At 36.7% G+C, this 18,448-nt stretch overlaps 2 protein-coding genes across 3 annotated transcripts in view; one reads left to right on the top strand and one right to left on the bottom strand.

The window, feature by feature from the left end:
- The window catches only part of inpp5f (inositol polyphosphate-5-phosphatase F), a 25,109-nt gene extending 18,429 nt beyond the window's left edge, over positions 1–6,680 (top strand). The window contains exons 16-20 of the mRNA XM_007252248.4: positions 642–713; positions 808–881; positions 1,011–1,139; positions 1,294–1,381; positions 1,485–6,680. Of these exons, the coding sequence (XP_007252310.2) occupies positions 642–713; positions 808–881; positions 1,011–1,139; positions 1,294–1,381; positions 1,485–2,643 (1,522 nt within the window). The 3' untranslated portion in view covers positions 2,644–6,680. The remainder of the gene's footprint in view (positions 1–641; positions 714–807; positions 882–1,010; positions 1,140–1,293; positions 1,382–1,484) is intronic.
- Positions 6,404–18,448, bottom strand: LOC103029621 (minichromosome maintenance complex binding protein). Of its 2 annotated transcripts, none has more exons than XM_007252247.4 (16): positions 18,243–18,448; positions 17,784–17,869; positions 16,427–16,567; positions 15,793–15,834; positions 15,471–15,560; positions 14,801–14,930; positions 13,978–14,129; positions 13,702–13,799; positions 12,377–12,546; positions 12,149–12,272; positions 11,830–11,947; positions 11,553–11,718; positions 9,528–9,661; positions 7,696–7,860; positions 6,974–7,062; positions 6,404–6,860 (listed from the first exon to the last, which is right to left on the bottom strand). In XM_007252247.4, the coding sequence occupies exons 1-16, from the start codon at positions 18,298–18,300 to the stop codon at positions 6,734–6,736; spliced, it is 1,890 nt and encodes a 629-aa protein (XP_007252309.2). In that variant the 5' UTR covers positions 18,301–18,448; the 3' UTR covers positions 6,404–6,733. The 2 variants fall into 2 exon arrangements, with proteins under 2 accessions (XP_007252309.2, XP_007252308.2); XM_007252246.4 differs by having other exon boundaries at positions 15,471–15,563; positions 18,243–18,447.

Below are 18,448 nucleotides of genomic sequence, written 5' to 3'. Positions count from 1 at the left end.
TCCTACTTATAGTTCACTCATATTTTGACATGATTTGTGCTTTACACAAAGTATACCACTGTACACTGTTATGCCAACTGTTATGGGAAAAGAATAGGCCTATCACGATAATTAAATTACCCACTTATCGTAAAATAAATTAACATGACCTCATTGTGTTTTTGTATTTTTGTTCACACATATATAACAGTGAACAGTATTTTACTGCATTGTTCGCTGTGGGTAGTAATCTACTGTTCTATAATGTATACTTGGTACACACATGACACTGTGGACACTGGATCAAGGAATGTTATATGCCTGTTGTCCAACTTTGGAGATTCCACATCTATCTGGCAAAGGTGTAATTTGAAACACTGGACACTGGATCTCACTTGCAAAATAACACCTTACAACTTGTACAGATGTGGTCATTCCCAAGCAATCATAGGTAACAATTCATAACCAGTGTACATATTGCTGTCCCATGACTTTTGGCATGTCTGTGTATTTGGTATGTGTGAAATGTATCTCAAGTCAAAATATGGTCCTATTGACTTCTAGTTGGTTCTTTTATTGTTACTTGGCAGGAAGTGCAATACATTGCTACCGCTACATAATGTTTTTCCGTATTTCCCTTTTTTCCTCTTGTTCCTATATAGCCTGATTGATGCAACGCACAAAGATGTGGATGTCCTTTTACTGCTGTCCAACAATGCATATTATGTTGCGTAGTAAGTGGCTGAATAATTACTGATAACCTTTTTTATACATACATTAAAAAATATTGTCTAGCATGCCTTACAGCCTTTTTTATTTTTATTATAGCTATGATGAGGAGGCAGATAGAGTTAATCAGTACCAGCGTCTCAGTTTAGAAGGTCTGGAAAAGATTGAAATAGGTAAGTTCTTCTGTGCATTCTGTATGCAGTGAAATGAACCACAGTTGCTGATAGATTTTTGCATGGTTTAGTCTTTTTATTGATTTTTTGTTTTCTTCTTCATTTTGGTGTCATTTATTTTTTTTCAAGGCCCAGAACCAACTCTGTTTGGCAAACCCAAATACTGCTGCATGCGACTGCATTATAGAAACGAGGAGACGAGTGGTTACTTCCATACCCTGAGAGCTGTCACACGAAACCCAGAGGATGATGGAAAAGGTACAAGGCCATAAAGCATGAGTGGCTTTTTTTATAGGTTTGCTTTAGATAAGACTCAGTTCATTTGCTTGACACTGCTGTATATTGTGGGATTGTGATTTATGATGATTTCTTTTTTTTGCAGTATGTTTGATTTAATTTATTTCTATTTCAGACACACTGCAGTGCATAGCAGAGATGATTCGCATCACTAAACAAGCTATGGGACTTGATCTACCAGTAATAGAGAAGAAGTTGGAAAGGTGGGTAGTTTTTTTTTTCTTTTGCTGCTAAACACTCTAAGGTTTGTTTCAGGAGCTGTTAAAGTTTAAGATGTTTATATGACCTTTTGCTTTTCTTCTTTAGGAAACACAGTAAACCACATGAAGACATCATGGGCATTCAAGGAAAAGCCAATGAGCAAATGCTTGGCTCAGGCTTAGCTCAGGGCAAAAGTTTCCTCATGAACAAGTTCTCATCCTTAAATCAGAAAGTAAAGCAGACTAAAACTAATGTCAACATTGGGAACTTCAAGCCCCTTGGTAGACTTGGCAACTTTTCCAAGCCAGAAGTGAAAGTAAACTTCTTAAAGCCCACCATGCATGTGAACCTCTGGAAATCAGACAGCAGTTTGGAGACTTCAGATGGGAATACAGGCTCTGGAGGCCTTAAGGATCTTCGTGATGATCATTCAGATGCGGGGATCTCCTCCGACTCTGACTCTTGCAATTCAGATGAGCAGCCATGTTCAGGCTCCCTGGAAAACATAGACTATGTTCTCCCCAGTTGTGGCATTGTAGCATCTGCACCTCGACTTGGCAGCCGCTCTCAGTCCATTGGTAGTGTGGAGCTCGCTGTGCCCTCTGTTATTCGTGTTACAGGCTGCGAGAACAAGGTAGAGGACAGTTTATCAGTTGAAGCAAGTGCTCAGTCCCCTGGGGCAGCCTCCGAAGCAGAAGAAGCCATTTTGATTGACTTTGGGACTCCTGTTGACGCTTACTGCCACCAGTTTGTCCAGGATGCCCAGATAAAACCAATAGAAGTGTTTGAGGAACATCCAGTACTGCCACCAAATTCGCTGCCATCTCAGGGTCCAAAGGTTGCATCAGCTACAGGCACAAAGCCAGATTCATCGAACCCACAGCAGCAGCAGCAGCAACAGCTCCCTCGTCCTTCACAGCTTGATGTAGAGCCTACCGTACCAGGGGGATATCTTCTTACCGTCCAGCCTCCAGGTTCTGCGGCGTCATGCGGCTCACAGAAGAGCTTTGGCTCCCATGTGGAAGGAAGCCTAGGGCCTTCCCCAGCAGACAGCAATGGAAGTCGAGTGGTGTCTCCCTTTGCAAAGATCAAGAGCTCCATGGTGCAGGTAGCTAGCATAACCCAGGCAGGACTCACCCAAGGTATCAACTTTGCTGTGGCAAAAGTGCAGAAAAGTCCAGAGCCAGAAGCAGTCAATGAGGTCCAGGAGAATGAATTGCGAGCGATGTTTACACAGTGCCAGACTAGGATTATTCAGATATAGCGTGGTTTTTTTTTTTTGGCTTCATGCATATACATGCATTCTGTATGTTTTTAGCTTAGAATGGGACTTCCAGCACAGTAGCAGTAGCATAAGCTTGCACAAACAGTGTACAGAGTCAGCTAACTTCCCTACTCCTTATTCTCCGCTAGTTAATCCAACTGATGTTTACAGCTAGTGTTGTGTAAGTATATAGTATACACCTAAGCTGAACCTGATCTGTGCCCTTATGAAAAAAAGTCCTTAATATCCATACATTATTACCAGTTTTGCATGTTGAGAAATTGGTCTAGAATAGGTTGAGACAAGCAGATTTTATTGCATGTCAAAAGAGAGAAGAGGACCTAATTTTGAAACGTGTGACTCCTGCTCCGCATCAGTCGAGTGTTGTAGCTATAGCCGAAACATGTAGTACAATAGCCAGATTCATAAATATCTATTCAGTGGGCAGCTCAGTATTAGACAGTAGAATAAAAAGAGGAACGTAAACAAAATACATAAGTATAGCTCAAGAAACGTCTTTGTTGTGGTGTATATCAATAGAAATGTACCAAAGTAGCAACAGAGTACTAGGTCATAATCTATGGTTAAATAATACTATTGTCCTGTATGTAATTAGTATATTATATAAAAAAAAGAACAGTACTGTATGAGTCTTCTGACGTTGAACCCTCCATTCAATATATTTAGATATATATGTATATAGATATACATACGTTTCTTTATCGTGATGATTGAGAAGAATACCACTTCAAATGGGCACTTGAAGCGCCTCGAGTTGTTAGACATTTCTATATGCATTAGCGTTAATGAATTAGAAATCCCGCTTAAAGGTACAATAAGTAAAAAATTTCATTACAGCTTGATACAGTGTTTATCTCGTTATTTATTGGTGGTTAAATGGCTCTAAACAGTTTGTGAGCTGGAAAACTGCCTTTCTTTTCTACTACCATAGTTTGAGCGATTTTGTGCGGTGATGAAATATAATATGAGTAAATACAGGCTGCATCATTGTGAATTCACGTGTTTGACAAACTGTGTTTATAATCATAAACAAATCGCAAACTAGTATTACTTATTGTACCTTTAACCATATTATCATGTTGCGTTACATGGGGGAAAAAATCTATTTATTAAAACTATTATATACGTTTTCTTTCTAAATTATACAAGTGACCTGTTATGTTACGTTTTTCCTAGAAATGCAGTAGGATAATGGCAGTGGTCAGTGTCTTAAAATATCCTTGTGTAAAATGTTCTATTCCTCTAAAGGGTTAAAGTCTATTTGCAATGAAGGCCTGCATCAGATACCTGCCTAAATCTGTTGTGTTTTAAATACGTTTTTGTATTTCCGATTTCCGAATGAAAACTGACTCAAAATAATCTGTATACTTACAAATAACAATGTTTATATGAATATGCATATAATACTATATATAATACTGCTTATGACTCCTTATGACTGCTTGTAACTCCTCTTTAAGCAGGTATTTGATGTAGCTCAGATGCAAGAAACCCTGGCCAAATGTTAAAAACACTGTAAAATGCTTTTTGCACTCTTAAATATCAAGAGTAAGCCTTATATTAAGAATATTAAGTGCAGGTATTTTCTGACAAATCTACCTTCATATTCAATGTTTATAAATGCTTTCATTCAGGTTCTATTTTGCTGGGTCTGCAGTGTAGTAAAATCAGATTTATGCCACGTTAATACTGTTTGTTGATGTTTTGAAGCTCAGGCTTGAGATCTGACCTTTGGGGTGCTTCTGTTTGATGTGATATTTAATATAATGGAGGAAATATGGGGCTGTATGAGGCCACCTTACCTGTGAGGCCTATTTTTCTTTAATTACCCCACTATAATGTTATGTCATGTAAGGGGCACTGTTACAAAGACCACTTTTTATTCCAGCAGTTCTGTATACAATATTTTGAGGCTAGTCTGTAGCATGTGATCATGTTGCAGTGAATACCGTCTCTTATTGCTAAAAACTTTTTATAGCCCAAAGCAGACCAATAATAAATACATTTTGTCTGGAAGAAAAGTTTCTGTAGAACGTGTGATGGCAATTAAAGCTTATTTAAAGTAGGATGATGCTTTAGAAGAGCTACAGTTTACTGTTAATCCTCAGACAAAATGACTGGTAATATTGTTGAGACTGGCTTGATTCAGAAATATATAAGATGGTTAGCTGTTTTATCAGGTTACTTTTGATAATCTAGTGGACTAGAACAGATTTTTAAGAAAGACATGGTCATCTCAAGCCTGAGGGTTGATGGGTTGTTTTGTCTTTTATGAATCATGTCTTTTAAACTGCAATCTTTTGTTTACTCACTTGCTGTATGGAGCTTCATTATTCATGCATGCTTTTACTTACTGTGTAAGTAAAAGAAACCCACTATTCATTTCCTTAAACCCTGTAGGACCTGGTACATCATTCTGGTACCTCCTGACATACCATCGGCACTGTCTGAACTTGAATAAGGTGGTAGTATAATGCTGTTTTCATTATATGTATGTTGGGTAAATGGGTTTGGTTTATAGGTTTTAGGAGTATTTTGGTTTTTAAGCATTTGAGATGGCATGCACTGAACTGGAGACTATAGTGGAAACTTAAAACATTCACACAAGGAAGTGGTACATACATTTAAAATCTTCCAAAAAGCATTAACCTGCTGTGTAAGTAAACATTCCTCCTGTTATGGGTGTTCACTTAAGCTTTTCCTTTTATTTTGTGTTTCATGTACGTTTTCCTGTATTTCATTTATGATTTTCTATGCATAAGGAGTTGCACCTTCCTTGTTTTTTTGTGTTCCCCAAATTTGCTGAAAAAAGGAGTTATTTGACACAAAGTGCTTTTGAAACCTCATTTTATTTGCCATTTATGTCTTTTCCTCACTGAACTGACATGTTGTGCTAACTGAATTTATGTTCTGTCTCTTTGAAAATGTTTTATTTCTCAGTCATGTAGTGTTCAGTGTCACTTTATTGCACAGCATTCAAGCACACTTTCCAGTATCTTCCCATGTGTGTGATCAATGGCCTCTTCCCCACAAGTGTGTGAGGTGTTTCCAGCCAATGTACCTGAACTTTTATTGTATCGTATAATAGCCTATTTATTCTTAGTCTTATAAACTTCATAAACTTAATTCCCTGTGTTTGCTAATAACATTTAACAGTTGTGTATAAATGCTGTATTTTAAAATGTTAAGGGGCATATCTTGGAGGTTCTTTAAGTAAATAATTGAAAGGAAACTGATTTGAAATTCTTAATTTGTACATGGCTGCAGTGGTACACTTCTACACTCTAACTTCTGACATACTGGGGGACTTCTCACATATCTAGATTTATGACATATTTGGTCATAATAATAATATGTCTATTAAATTTAAGTGGAGAAATCTTTAGTTTAATTTGATTGATTTAATACGATCGGCCAACCAGGAAATAAAAAGCTTAGCCGTGCAGGATTCTTAGGTATTTACACTTTCCTAATAATACAGGACTTCATTGTCTAGATGTTTGTTCCAGAAGCAGCAAGTGTGCTCTTCAGCACAGCTTGTCTGATGCCATATAGAGCTGATTCACAGTGCATTCCTGGTTTTCAGCTCTACTACAGGAGAAACGGAAACAGTCCTGCCTTACTCTGGAATTTTGGACAGTTGTTTTTTTTTTTTTTCTGGACAGGGAAAGAATTCTTCAGTCCTGGAATATGGGTGGAACATGTACAGGCACACATCAGCTTACAACAAAAAAAATCATTTTTTTAAACAAATCACCTTTATTTATTTATTTATTTTTTTAAACATGTTAGTGTGTTAAGAACTTTTGCAAGGGTGTGTGTTTTGTACAGTATCAATTTTGTACACAATTTCCAGATCTGAAAATATTTTCAAAAAATACCTATTTATTTCCATTTTGTCATTACTGTACCTTTTAAAATGGTCAAGTAAAAAAAGAAAAGAAAAAGAACCTCAGTGCTGTACAAAAACAAGAATTAACAAAATGAAAGAAAAAAAAAAAAGACATGACTTACACTCCACTATGTATATAAGAAAGTTGTAAGCCATGCTGGAAAGGTACGAGTACGTTTAAGGCTCATTTCCATTAACACATTTCTGCTGCTGTGTTCGGCTAATCCGCACCAGCTCCATTTGTTTGGCCTTCATCCAGTTCTCTCTTGAAAGACTTGTCTGTCCATAACTCAAAGACAGCAATCTGAAAGCAAATAAAATAGTATTTAAAATAACTTCAGAAGCAGAAAAGACCCAACTATTTTGAATAAGGGGTTAATAATTGAATGAAATGTGTAGTAAGTGGATCACTCTCACCTTGCCACTATCAGCATCCTATGCAGGTCCTCAGCAGAGACGCTTTGAGGGTCATCCTTACGCATTTCAACAAAGTCCTCCTCTACTTCCTGCAAAAGTGGGGTCAAATGATGTTCACACATCAGTAGAATGCATTCTGACATTTTTCTATTATGAAACACTGAACAACCTAACAAGCAGTGCAGGCCCCAATGTTTATTAGTAAAAACTGAATTTTCATATGAAACACCAATTAAGAGCTAACAGGAAGACCCTGTTTACACCTGGTCAATACAGATGACTCCTATCTGCACTGTAATCTTGATGAGATTTAAGTAATTGTTTCAAATCTCAGTCATGTAGCCTGCAATCAGCTGCCAAAGCCCTGAGAGAGCAAAATTGGCCTTATTCTCTCTGGGTGGGTAGATGGCAATTTTTGTCTTCATCATTCCTAAGGTGATGTCAATCAGCACAAGGCGTCTGTGAGCTGATGTATTGGAACAGATTCACTGCGCTTTCCTCCGAGCTAAGATTTTAGTCACATTCATTTAAACTTAAGTCAAATGAGCCCCCAGTTAAGACAGTTGAATGCACCTTAGAGAGAGATGCTGTAATACATCTCAGAGCACCACAGTGTTTTACACTTACATTTTAATGTGGCTTGGTCTTATAATCCTAATACGGAATCCTAGATATACTAAGGGACCAGATGTGAACACAACCCATAAATCACAATTACAGACCTTGGTCATCTGGTCGGAGATGCTATAGTCCAGGGAGCGAGCTACCGAGAGGTAGATGCGATACTTGTTGAGTTGAGATGAAACCTGTGCCAGCTGTATTGTCTTCAGATACTCCTCCAGGTTGGGTGGGTTTAAAGCGGGGCACAAGTGCACCTGGCAGTCACACTGCAAACGTAGAAGATACATTTTTGAACCGAAAAGAACAAAAACCCTTCAAGGGTCAGGTGTTTAGAATAATTAGCTATACATAGTTAGATTCTTTCAGTTACTCTTAACTCACACCAAGAATTTCAGAAACAATAATAAAAAATAAAAAAATCAAATCCCAAATAGGCTGCATTTCTTCAATACATCATCAAGTAGTTCCAAAGTAAAAGATCCTTCAAAAACAGGTGAGAAATACAGTGGGGTGATTATGAGGACAAAAATGATACATCCCTTGCAGCCAGAATGTAGTAAATGTACAGTGAGAATTGGGTGGGGGAAAAAAGAAAAGAAAACAAAGCTTCCAGAATTTGTTTTAAAATTCTGGTAATACTTTAAATTTATTTTCTTGCTTTCAGATCTCTGCAAAGTTGCTTTTTAGCATAACCTGAAAAGCTATATAATAAGATTTTATTTAAAGAACTGGAAAAGCACACAAGTTCTGAAAACAAATTGCATTATGCTATTTGTAATTATTATATTAAAATGTCTTAACTCATTAACTCATCAACTTAATGAGCTTAACTCATTAAAACCTAGACCCATTTCTGAATATTGATGTCAAACACAAAAAATGAATCGGATAAATTTAGCGAGCAGCTCTTTCATGTTTTTTTCTTAAGGGGACCTGACAAAATATTTAAAGGTTAAAATACTGGTGTAACAGATGCCACATCAATTTTATAAGTCAGTTTATCATTTAGTTTTACAAATCATACCAGAACTAGGTAAAAAAAAAAAAAAAAAAAAAAAAAAAAAAAAAAAAAGGAGTTTTATCTTTAGCACTAACCCAGCACTTCTACATTCTGCAAATAAGGTCAGATGAACAAACACATTCATTCAAACTCTGTCCTGTAGTGATGCTCTCAGTATGTTCAGTATGTGTCACTTAGGAACTTTATGAGTTAAAGTGATGGACTGAGTGCTGTAAGGAACTTTACACAGCTTTTAAAGGGTTTATATAATCACCATGGGCTCTTTTGGGTAATAATAGTGTTTAATCGCAATTTTCTGTGGGACAACATATCGTCCAAACATAAAAGGTTATCATTACAGGCCTACTAATAGGCTACTATGATGGAGTCTACCTCAAGTGTAGCCTATTCTTTGGAACGCAGCAGTTATTTTCTGTTAAATGAGTAGTTGTATAAAAGTGGTGTGTGAGCTCTACAGTCAATTCTATTAAGTAAAACAAATGATCTGCACTGGTCTCTCTCTCTCTCATGTCCTTGTAGTGCAGCTGCAGCCATGGTAACTCATGAGCCAGAGCCCAGGAATAGCACAGCACATTCCACAGGTTGTTCACATCAGAGTGAGGCAGCAGCGAGAGCCCAGCCCGGGGGCTGACGAGGCCTCCCTGGATTGTAACAGAAATATCAGACTGTCTCTTCAACTGCCCAGTGGAAACAAGCAGCAGTCTCCTGAGAGAGCCTCTGAAACCCAACACACTCACACCCAGCTGAGCACAAGCACACACTCCCTAACTCGCCCTCTAGTGTCTGAGAGAGAGAGAGAGAGAGAGAGAGAGAGAGAGAGAGAGAGAGAGAGAGAGAGAGAGAGAGAGAGAGAGAGAGAGAGAGAGAGAGAGAGAGAAAGAGAAGGATGTAGGCACTCTACTCTGTCCTTACCGGGAGGAGCGATCGGCCCTCCGATGCGATGAGCACGTTAATATTGCAGGGGAATTCCATCTGGTGGTAGTTGAAGTCATAATCAACCTTCTGCCATGAGATCAGGTTCCCCAGCGCTGTGATGTTCTGCACGCCTACGTGGAAGAGATGCACAGGGCTTCATATAGAACATATACACAACAAATACTTACAGGTAGCATGTTGACTATAAAAGACGACAACTAAAACACTAGAAAGTAAAAAGTTAACAATGCACAAAAAGTTCTGTCTTTGTTTAGGCCTTGGCAGCTCCTCAACACAAGGTAAGCTTAGCACCATTTCTGGCTTGCTCATTTATTTTCAAGCCAGTACTTCTGGCAGTTGTCTGACTATTTAAGCCATCTTAGTCAGACTTTACCCATTTCTCATTTCCCCTCGACATTTCAGACAAACAAAAGCATTAACGGAATAGAAGAAATGAAGATTGTTAGGAACAGCAGGAGGTATGGTTACAAATGCCAGTGTTTAGTGACTCACGTAAACAGACAGTGTACTGTTTTGGCTCAAAGCTCGACAAGATCAGCAGCACCCTAACTGAAGGACTTCTGCTATTCTGTGGAAATCCCAACAAGGTGGCCATTCTTATCTTATTTCTTATTTGCATTTACTGCTTACTGTGATGCTTGAAACAATAAAACAAGTGTCAATAGAGATGATCTGGTTTCTTAAGCCAATGAATCATGTACCCATAAAAATATCAAAGTCAATGTATACACCAATTACTTTGACATCCAACTTAATACAACATGCATAACCTAAAATACCAATGTTTTTAGTAATGCCCACAACAAAGGTAAACCCTCTAATAAAACTAATATATATAAAAAATAATAATATCCCAATGACTTTTTGCCTTGTCTCATGGAGCCTATAGAACACTACACTGACCTGCGGGATGTGTGTATGTGGGGTCTCCTGCATTGAACGTGAATGTTTCTTAAAGAATCAGGTTTCTTAAAGTTGCTCGTCTGTTTGTTGTTAATACATATTAAATTAATATCATTATTTTATAATATAAATGGGCCAGATTTAGCCAAATGGCAAATTTTCATCTGCAGTCGCTGGGCAGGTTGAAATGGTATAAAAGAAACAGTCTCGCATAACACAGTTGGGTTTTTTATTGCCACTTCAGCTCATATTTGGCTATATTGTGGCATACACTTGGTTTTATATATCCAGACAGAGCAAAAGTTGTTCAAAGGTTCTAGCAAGGTAAGAAAAATATATTTTGGTACATATGTATTAAATTAGGTGCTTGAGGTTAAGATGCAATAAGAACTTTAAGACCTTCCCTAGTGTTCTTTTTTTTCTTTCAAAAGAAAAGCATGTTGCACGGTTTAACACAGTCGGAGATAACTCAATAACCATGATTTCAGACTTCTGCAAAACAATCCAACAGCTGTTAACCCTTTTACTTCAGCTGGGAGACAATTATAGGCATGTAATGCTTAAAAGGAAGAAAAGTCAGTCTGTGTATAGTGCAGTCACCTCTGACAGTACCAGTACTGAATTTGAAAACTTCCCAGCTTAAAAGATCATGCTTTTTGTGACCATTGTATGGACAATCCTGTCCAGGTGCCACCATTCATGATCTTTACTATCCACTGCGCTGTCCACTGTAGGTGATAATGGCTTCTGTGACGTATTCCAAGTACACACAGACATTGCAGATCAAGAATGCATGTTAAATGCCCACATGAAATGGAATGTCAAACCATCTGGCACCCACAGAGGGATGGCCCTGACTTCAGACGCAATCAACTTACAAAGGTGTGGGTGTTCCTAAACCACCCCCTGAGGTAACATTTCATAATAAGTTTACATACTGCTAATATAACTATATATTTGTAATAAAATCTCAGTGACAGGTGCACTTCATTAAAACGTGAATTTATTTTGAACAGGTCTGAATGGGTCACCAAGGAAAATATACAGTCACCTGAGTTTTCAGAATTTTCACAGAAAAATGGTAATTTTTTCTCTCACCTGTGGTGTCCAGTTGGCCTTGCTCGAGCTGCGTCTCGTCCAAAAACAGAGAGGTGTTGCTGGCCAGCTGGAGAGTCCCACTCACCAGCCGGTTGGCTGTGTAATCTTTTCTGGGCACCATGCGCTGACTGTTCATGTTGTTGAGACTCATGCATAGCCGGTATGACTAGTTAAAATGCAACACCACACACACAGATTATTTCTGCCCTTGAGGGTAATAGCTGTCTGAAACGGAGGAAATATACTGACTACAGAGGAGTGATTATTCCATACTCACAGATGGCACAAGCTGCTGAATGGCCTGGTAGAGGTGCTCTGTGTATGGAGAGGTGTGGGGGCAGCCGCTGATATTAAGTGCAAATTTGCCCAGGGGAAGAACATCTCGTCTAGCATACCTACATAAGGTTGGTATAAAAGTGGATTAATATCTACAATCAATTAACTGCAGTTAATGTTAACACAACAACTACAAATTAAATAATAGTAGCTACTGTAGAAACAACAAAAAAGTGGCACAACAAATGCAATCATTGGGAGGGGGGGAAGGGGCAGAAGAAAAAAAAAAAAAAAGCTGGGGGTTTATAATCTCCACTCACACGCTAGAGATGAGGTTAAGAATGAGGTACTCTGCAGCCAGTGAGTCTCCCAGGAAGACATGTGTGAGGTAAGTCTGCAGCTCTGCTCTGACTGAAGCCAGCTCACCCAAGATGCCATTTAAAACTAAAAAAAAAAAACAAATGCATGTTTATAGACTGTGATGTTGAAATAACTTACAGAACACGCATGCTGTCTGTGTATATGAACTACCACTAGCCCATACTTACAGGCTGCTTTGTCCTCTGAAACAGCAGAGGGCAGCAGGGGATTGTTATGCTGCAGTGGCTGGGCGTACAGCATGTGTATTCTCGGAACGAGTGATGCAGGTGGACTGTGGGCTCTCTGCTCCTCCATGGTCTCCATGCTCTCTGTGGGGTCCAGCATGGATGATGCTTCCCTGCAACCAGAAATATATATTAAATATAAATAAGTGTAATTAAAATGCTTGTAAATATAAAATCAATAAATAATAGAAAAAATAAGATCTAAAAATGCCTGAAATTTGATATTTCATGGTATTTTCGCGATAACGTGATATGGTTATATATATGACAAAACATTGAATAAAAAAAAATAATAAAAAAATTTATATTGCATACGATACTATATGGCACACCCCTAAGTGAGATATCAAAGAATACAATAATTTGATCAGATTAACAGACGTTAATGATCCAGAATATCAGGATACTAATAATGCACTCCAAATATCTCCATATATCCATGATTAAAGTAAAATAAATGATAGACAGATATAATCTGATATAATAAGTCTCTAGTAGGTATATAATGGGAAATGAAAACAGTGTCAATTATTCTTTTACTAAAAACAGAAAAAAGCAGTACCACGATTTGACAATTATGGATGGGTGATATGGCACAATATTTCAGAGTATAATATTGTTCATGATATTTAAAAATGTTGGCGATATTATTGCGTATGATATGATAAAATACAACCCTATTATATGCAGTAAAATACAGAACACTATGCAAGAACAGCAGCTGGGTGTAATCTTCAGACCTTAGAACTACTATCAGAATCCCCCCAGTAAGGGTTCTGTATTAAACCTATGATCAGTTTTATATGCGATTCCGCATCACTTTGCAGTTTAAACTTTGCAAAAGCAGGAACATGTGGGTGGAAACACAAGGCTTGACGGACCACGCAATTAATGGAACAACATGTTAAAGTCAGCAGATACAGAGAGGCAGACGTGCTGGTGTGTGCGTTTGTGTATGTTCAAGCACGGTGGTTCACTAGAGCAGACCACAGCTGCTGTAGCTGCCAAAAAGGATCAAACATTTGTTTTGGTTACCTGTGCATTAGTTGCAAGACACTTTTGACACCTGACGAGAAATTTTGTGCCGTTTTAATCTTGCGAGATCTCATGGCACAATCAATATACTCTGTGTATACTAAGTGTACTGATGCTAATTAATAATAACAATTACTGTCAGTTTTCTTAGACATGGATTAAGCCTAGTCACAGACTTTATAGTCCAAGACTGCACCACTGAAAACAGCTATTCAATAAAACAGCAATCTTACTTGTCTTCAGCTATCAGGCTCAGAGCAGGGTCGACTGAGAGAATGCCAAAAACCTCCAGCATGTCATTCAGTTTAAAGCCGTCCCATTCCTCATACACCTGCCAGTGTCACACAAGGGGTAGAAAACTTAATGATCATCAGGGTTTTTTTTTCAAGTATAATCAAAAAAGAAGATGTGTTATTTATAAGAATAATTGCATTGTATTGTTCAATTAGAAATACACACAGAACATAGATTTATTCATTCATTCATTCAAACATACAAAAACAAACTACCTTAACCAGGCAGGCTGGGCCTCGCTCTCCAGGCAGAGGGAAGTTGAGATCTAGGTTAGACGAGCAGTGTGAAGGAGAAGCATTGTGACTGGGAGCTTCTGTCTCCAGGCGTTTGGAATCCGTATTCCTATGGGTGTCCTCATTCTGAGTTCCTATTAAAAAAAGAAAAAGCAATGTAAGCATTGGGTGACTGTAGAAATATATATATATATATTTTTTACAGAGCAACCATTAAATCAATTCTGAGACACAGCATTACTGGTTGATTTAGCAATCTGACAGTTAAATCAAAGACTCAAATAATGAGCCTAGTCAAGAAAGCAGGAAAAATTATTGGCACCCCTGCCCCTCTTAGCCTGCAAGAGTTGTGAAAGTGGGGAATATGTAAGCTTTGATCATTGTATCTCACACTACACACGTGCTGTATCCATGTGTACCAGCTCATGAACTGAGGTAGAAGAAACAGCATCCCTTTGTGTAGGTATAAAAGCTACAAACATTCCTTTGTACCTTTGAGAGTAAAGATGTTAAATATCCACAATGTTGTGGGTCTGTGTAAAAGTATGAAAATGTAATGCACTGGGAAGTAATGATATGTTGGCCATGTGTTGTTTTTGTGTTGTGCCACAAGCCCTCTGTCCAAGAAAAAAATTCTCTTTTGGGAGACAAATAAAAGAACTTTGACATTGACTTTCGTAAAAGCAGAACATTATATATTCTTTTGCAGTGCCGTCAACATTTCTTTAATTTAAAAGCAAAAGTATCGTTTTTTTTTTTTTAATTGGCAATTATCCTCAAATATAAAACACAATCTTAATATTACCTGAGTTTAACTCTTTGTCTTGTTGTGGTTGTGTGTCCATGTCATCATCTTCCTCGTAACTGCGCTTGTGCCTGTTCGGGGTGTAGGATGTGGAGGGCACCACTCGAGCTTGGCTAGATCCAGCAAAACTGTACTCAACGGTTAAGCCAAACTTTCATACATGAGATTATGCCAGTCACAATTATTACATACCGGTAACTTGATTTGACAGAACCAGGGCTAATTTATGCTGATCAAGTTGTCAGATTAAAAAAATATATATCAATACATTTAAAAAATGTCAAAATTAGGCAAATACACTTAAATGAGGCCTTATTTGAGAGAAATCACAGATCTTATAAGGAAGAAGAAAACCTCTAAAACTTTAAACTTGCTAGAGCATGATATGCATTTATAGGTTAGGAAGCAAACAAACAAAATAGCAGGTTTAGGATGTATGCTAGCAGTAAGAGCAAAGATGTACACAATGATGTATACTCTATAATTGCAATAATATTTAAAGGACAATTACCGTCTAAACAATTCCATCTGCATGACTGGCATACACCAGATCACATTTCACAAGGTCATAAAGACCTTAATTTATGTTTTATGCAATGATCATTCAATTTACACCATTATGTTAGGGCAGCTTGATCCACAGATGAAGAGCTTTCTTCCGAAAGGATATTTCCTTCACCCACTGAGATTCTCCTGGGATAGGAACGCAGTAAAAGGTTTGTCTCTCTGAAGTAACAGCGTTTTTGGAGTTGAAATCAATCTGCTGTAAAGATAAACATGTTCCCCTTAGAACCATTGATTAAGGTTAAAGAGAGTGACTGACTTTCTGCATGAGAATAGGTGTTAAATGTTTGCAGAAATATTACTAGGTATAACTGCTAAATTAAATACTATTTGAAGCATATACTACACAGAAACAATCACTTTAACAGTAGACTAAGTGACCATGCAACAATCCATTCATAAATATTGAGAGAAAGATAGATACTCACGCCACAATCAGTAACATCTTTGTATTTTCCACATCTCAGCACCTGACAAATGAATAAAAAGAAAAAGCCAGATTTAATAAACATAAATTAACAAGGACCATATGCTCAATTTTAAACTATAATTTATTAATCATCTATATTAGATAAAATAAATATTATGTATTTAAACATACAAACTATTAACTGAATAATATGGCAACATGATTCACTGCAGCTCAATTTGTCATTTCTAAATGTATTTCAACATGAACACAATAACAATTATGCTGCACTCACATCAGACAACACGCTACAAATGCAGCCATTTGCCTGTTCAGGTGTATGCATTAGACCATTATAACCACCGTCTTACCAGGCAAAATCCATACCTGCTGCTTTATTAAATAACAAAAAAGGTACATAAAGCACAATTATAGAATTATGAGGAAAAAGTGACTGCCCTTGTACGCAAACAAACAAAATTGACAAAAAAAAATTCAATGAACTTAAGTGCTCACTAAAAGAAAATAAAAAATAAACTAATAACAGGGTGTTGAAAGAAGGATGGATGAAAGAAATTACACTAAATCTACTAATGCTAAATAGTAAGGTGTTTCGGCCAAAAAAACGATAAACTGACAATATTTTTGCCCACCTTTGAATTTGTTGAAGGGTCAACTGTCTCATAAACCCCCATAAAAAACTCTGGATCAAACATGTCCTGGATCATACAGCGGAACTTCACCAGACTGTTGGGCTTCAGATAGTGCAGGGGAACGTCATTCAGAGAGGGAACCTAAACATCACAAACAGTGTTTGGTTGGAGTGTCACAACCAAACAAACGTGTTACATACAAAAATAACTTAAAACAAGGTTATTTATATAACAAACCAGCAATTCAATCAAGATTACAGTTACAGTAGCAGTCAAAATTTTGGACACACCTTCGTATTTAATGTTTTTCGTTTATTTATTTTATACATTGTAGATCAATATTAAACACGTAAAAAAAATGAATTATCATCATCATTAGTAATATCTTCAATATTATCCCCACTAATATTATTGTTGACATTATTCTGATTATTATAATAATCATCATGATTATCAGCAATATTTTTAATATTATCTGCATCACTATAATTAATTTATCATCATCACTATTATTATTAATATTAATCAGATTATCCTGTGTCATTATTATTATTATTATTATTATTATTATTATATTATACTCATTATTTTAATAATAATTATTTTTTATCCTTCTTATTATTATTACTGATAATAATACAGATAATAATAATAATAATGGTAATGACGATGATACCATCAAAATTATCCGTAATATCTTCAGTATTATCTCCATCAATATTATTGTTGATAATATTCTGATTATTATAATAATCACCATGATTATCAGTAATATCTTCATCATCACTATTATTATTAATATTATTCAGATTATACTATGTCATTATTATTGTTTTTTATATTATACTCATTATTACTCATTATTATAATAATAATAAAAAAAATAATAATTATTATTATTATTGTTATTATCATCCATAATATCATCATCATCATCATCATCATCAATATTATCACCATCACTTATTAATAATATTATTCTGATTATTTCTACAATTACTCTGATTATTAATTTTTATCCTTCTTCTTATTATTATTATTACTGATAATACAGATAATAATAATGGTAATGACGATGATAACTATCATCATTATCAGTAATTTCTTCAGTATTATCACTATACCCATTATTATTAATATTATTCTGATTACTATTACTATTACTCGAATTTTGTTATGATGATGATGATGATATTATTACTATTATTGTCATTATTATTCTGATTGTTATGCTAATTATTATTGTTATTAGTAGTAGCAGTAGTAGTATTGTTATTACTATTATTATTATTGATTATTATTATTATTATTCCACATAGTCCGTGTTTATAAACAAAGTGCGTGATTAAAAAGTTACCCAGGACTGTGCATCGTTTACTTTCAGTTTCTCTTTGAAATACTCCACAATCTTCCTCTCCCAGTCTGACCTGGAACTGTTCTGAGCTGAAAAACACAGAATAACGTTACAGAAACACAGCTTTATAATCACAGCAGCAGCTCCTGTTTCATATCTAAACGCCTCTGTTAGCTGACCTAAATTAGCCCCATGCTGCCAGTCTGTAACAGAATTTAACAACTTTAATTAAACAACGAGGTATATATGGAAAATAACAGACACTTAATAATTCACACACACGAGCTGCTGTGCTTCAAGTGACCAGACTAGCTATTTAAATAAAGAGAATTATTCAGCTAGCTTAGGTGAGCCAACCTATCCATATGTTAGCTAGCATGCTGCCCAGGCTAACCCCACGTTTCAGCAGTCAGCAGTGAGACAGAGCCAGAGCCCTGCTGCTGTTAAACTGCAGCTCTTTACCGAACAGCGCGTCCACCGCGCCCAGCGGGCTGTTTATCCAGTCCTGAACTGAAGGCATGGCTGAAGCTCTTCCAGAAACTGCAGTAAGTCTCCTCGTTCTTAAAGTTAAACTACTTCAAAAAAGCCGTTTTCTTTTTTTGCAAACTCGTTTCCTCCGCTCCACACACACACTTCTTGGTGGCGGGAAAATTGCGTCACGAACAGCC

This window comes from Astyanax mexicanus, chromosome 7, assembly GCF_023375975.1.
Source record: "Astyanax mexicanus isolate ESR-SI-001 chromosome 7, AstMex3_surface, whole genome shotgun sequence".
NCBI lineage: Eukaryota > Metazoa > Chordata > Actinopteri > Characiformes > Acestrorhamphidae > Astyanax > Astyanax mexicanus.
This window is presented reverse-complemented; position numbering and strand designations above follow the sequence as displayed.

What these genes read in the sequence shown, in the direction of transcription:
- LOC103029621 (XM_007252246.4), bottom strand. Translation starts at nt 18,300, where the DNA reads ATGCCTTCAGTTCAGGACTGGATAAACAGCCCGCTGGGCGCGGTGGAC. An exon ending in AAGATGTTACTGATTGTGGC is followed by an intron (nt 15,564 to 15,792) that starts GTGAGTATCTAT and finishes TTATCTTTACAG; the next exon opens with CAGATTGATTTCAACTCCAA. An exon ending in AGCCTGATAGCTGAAGACAA is followed by an intron (nt 12,547 to 13,701) that starts GTAAGATTGCTG and finishes TTCTGGTTGCAG; the next exon opens with GGAAGCATCATCCATGCTGG.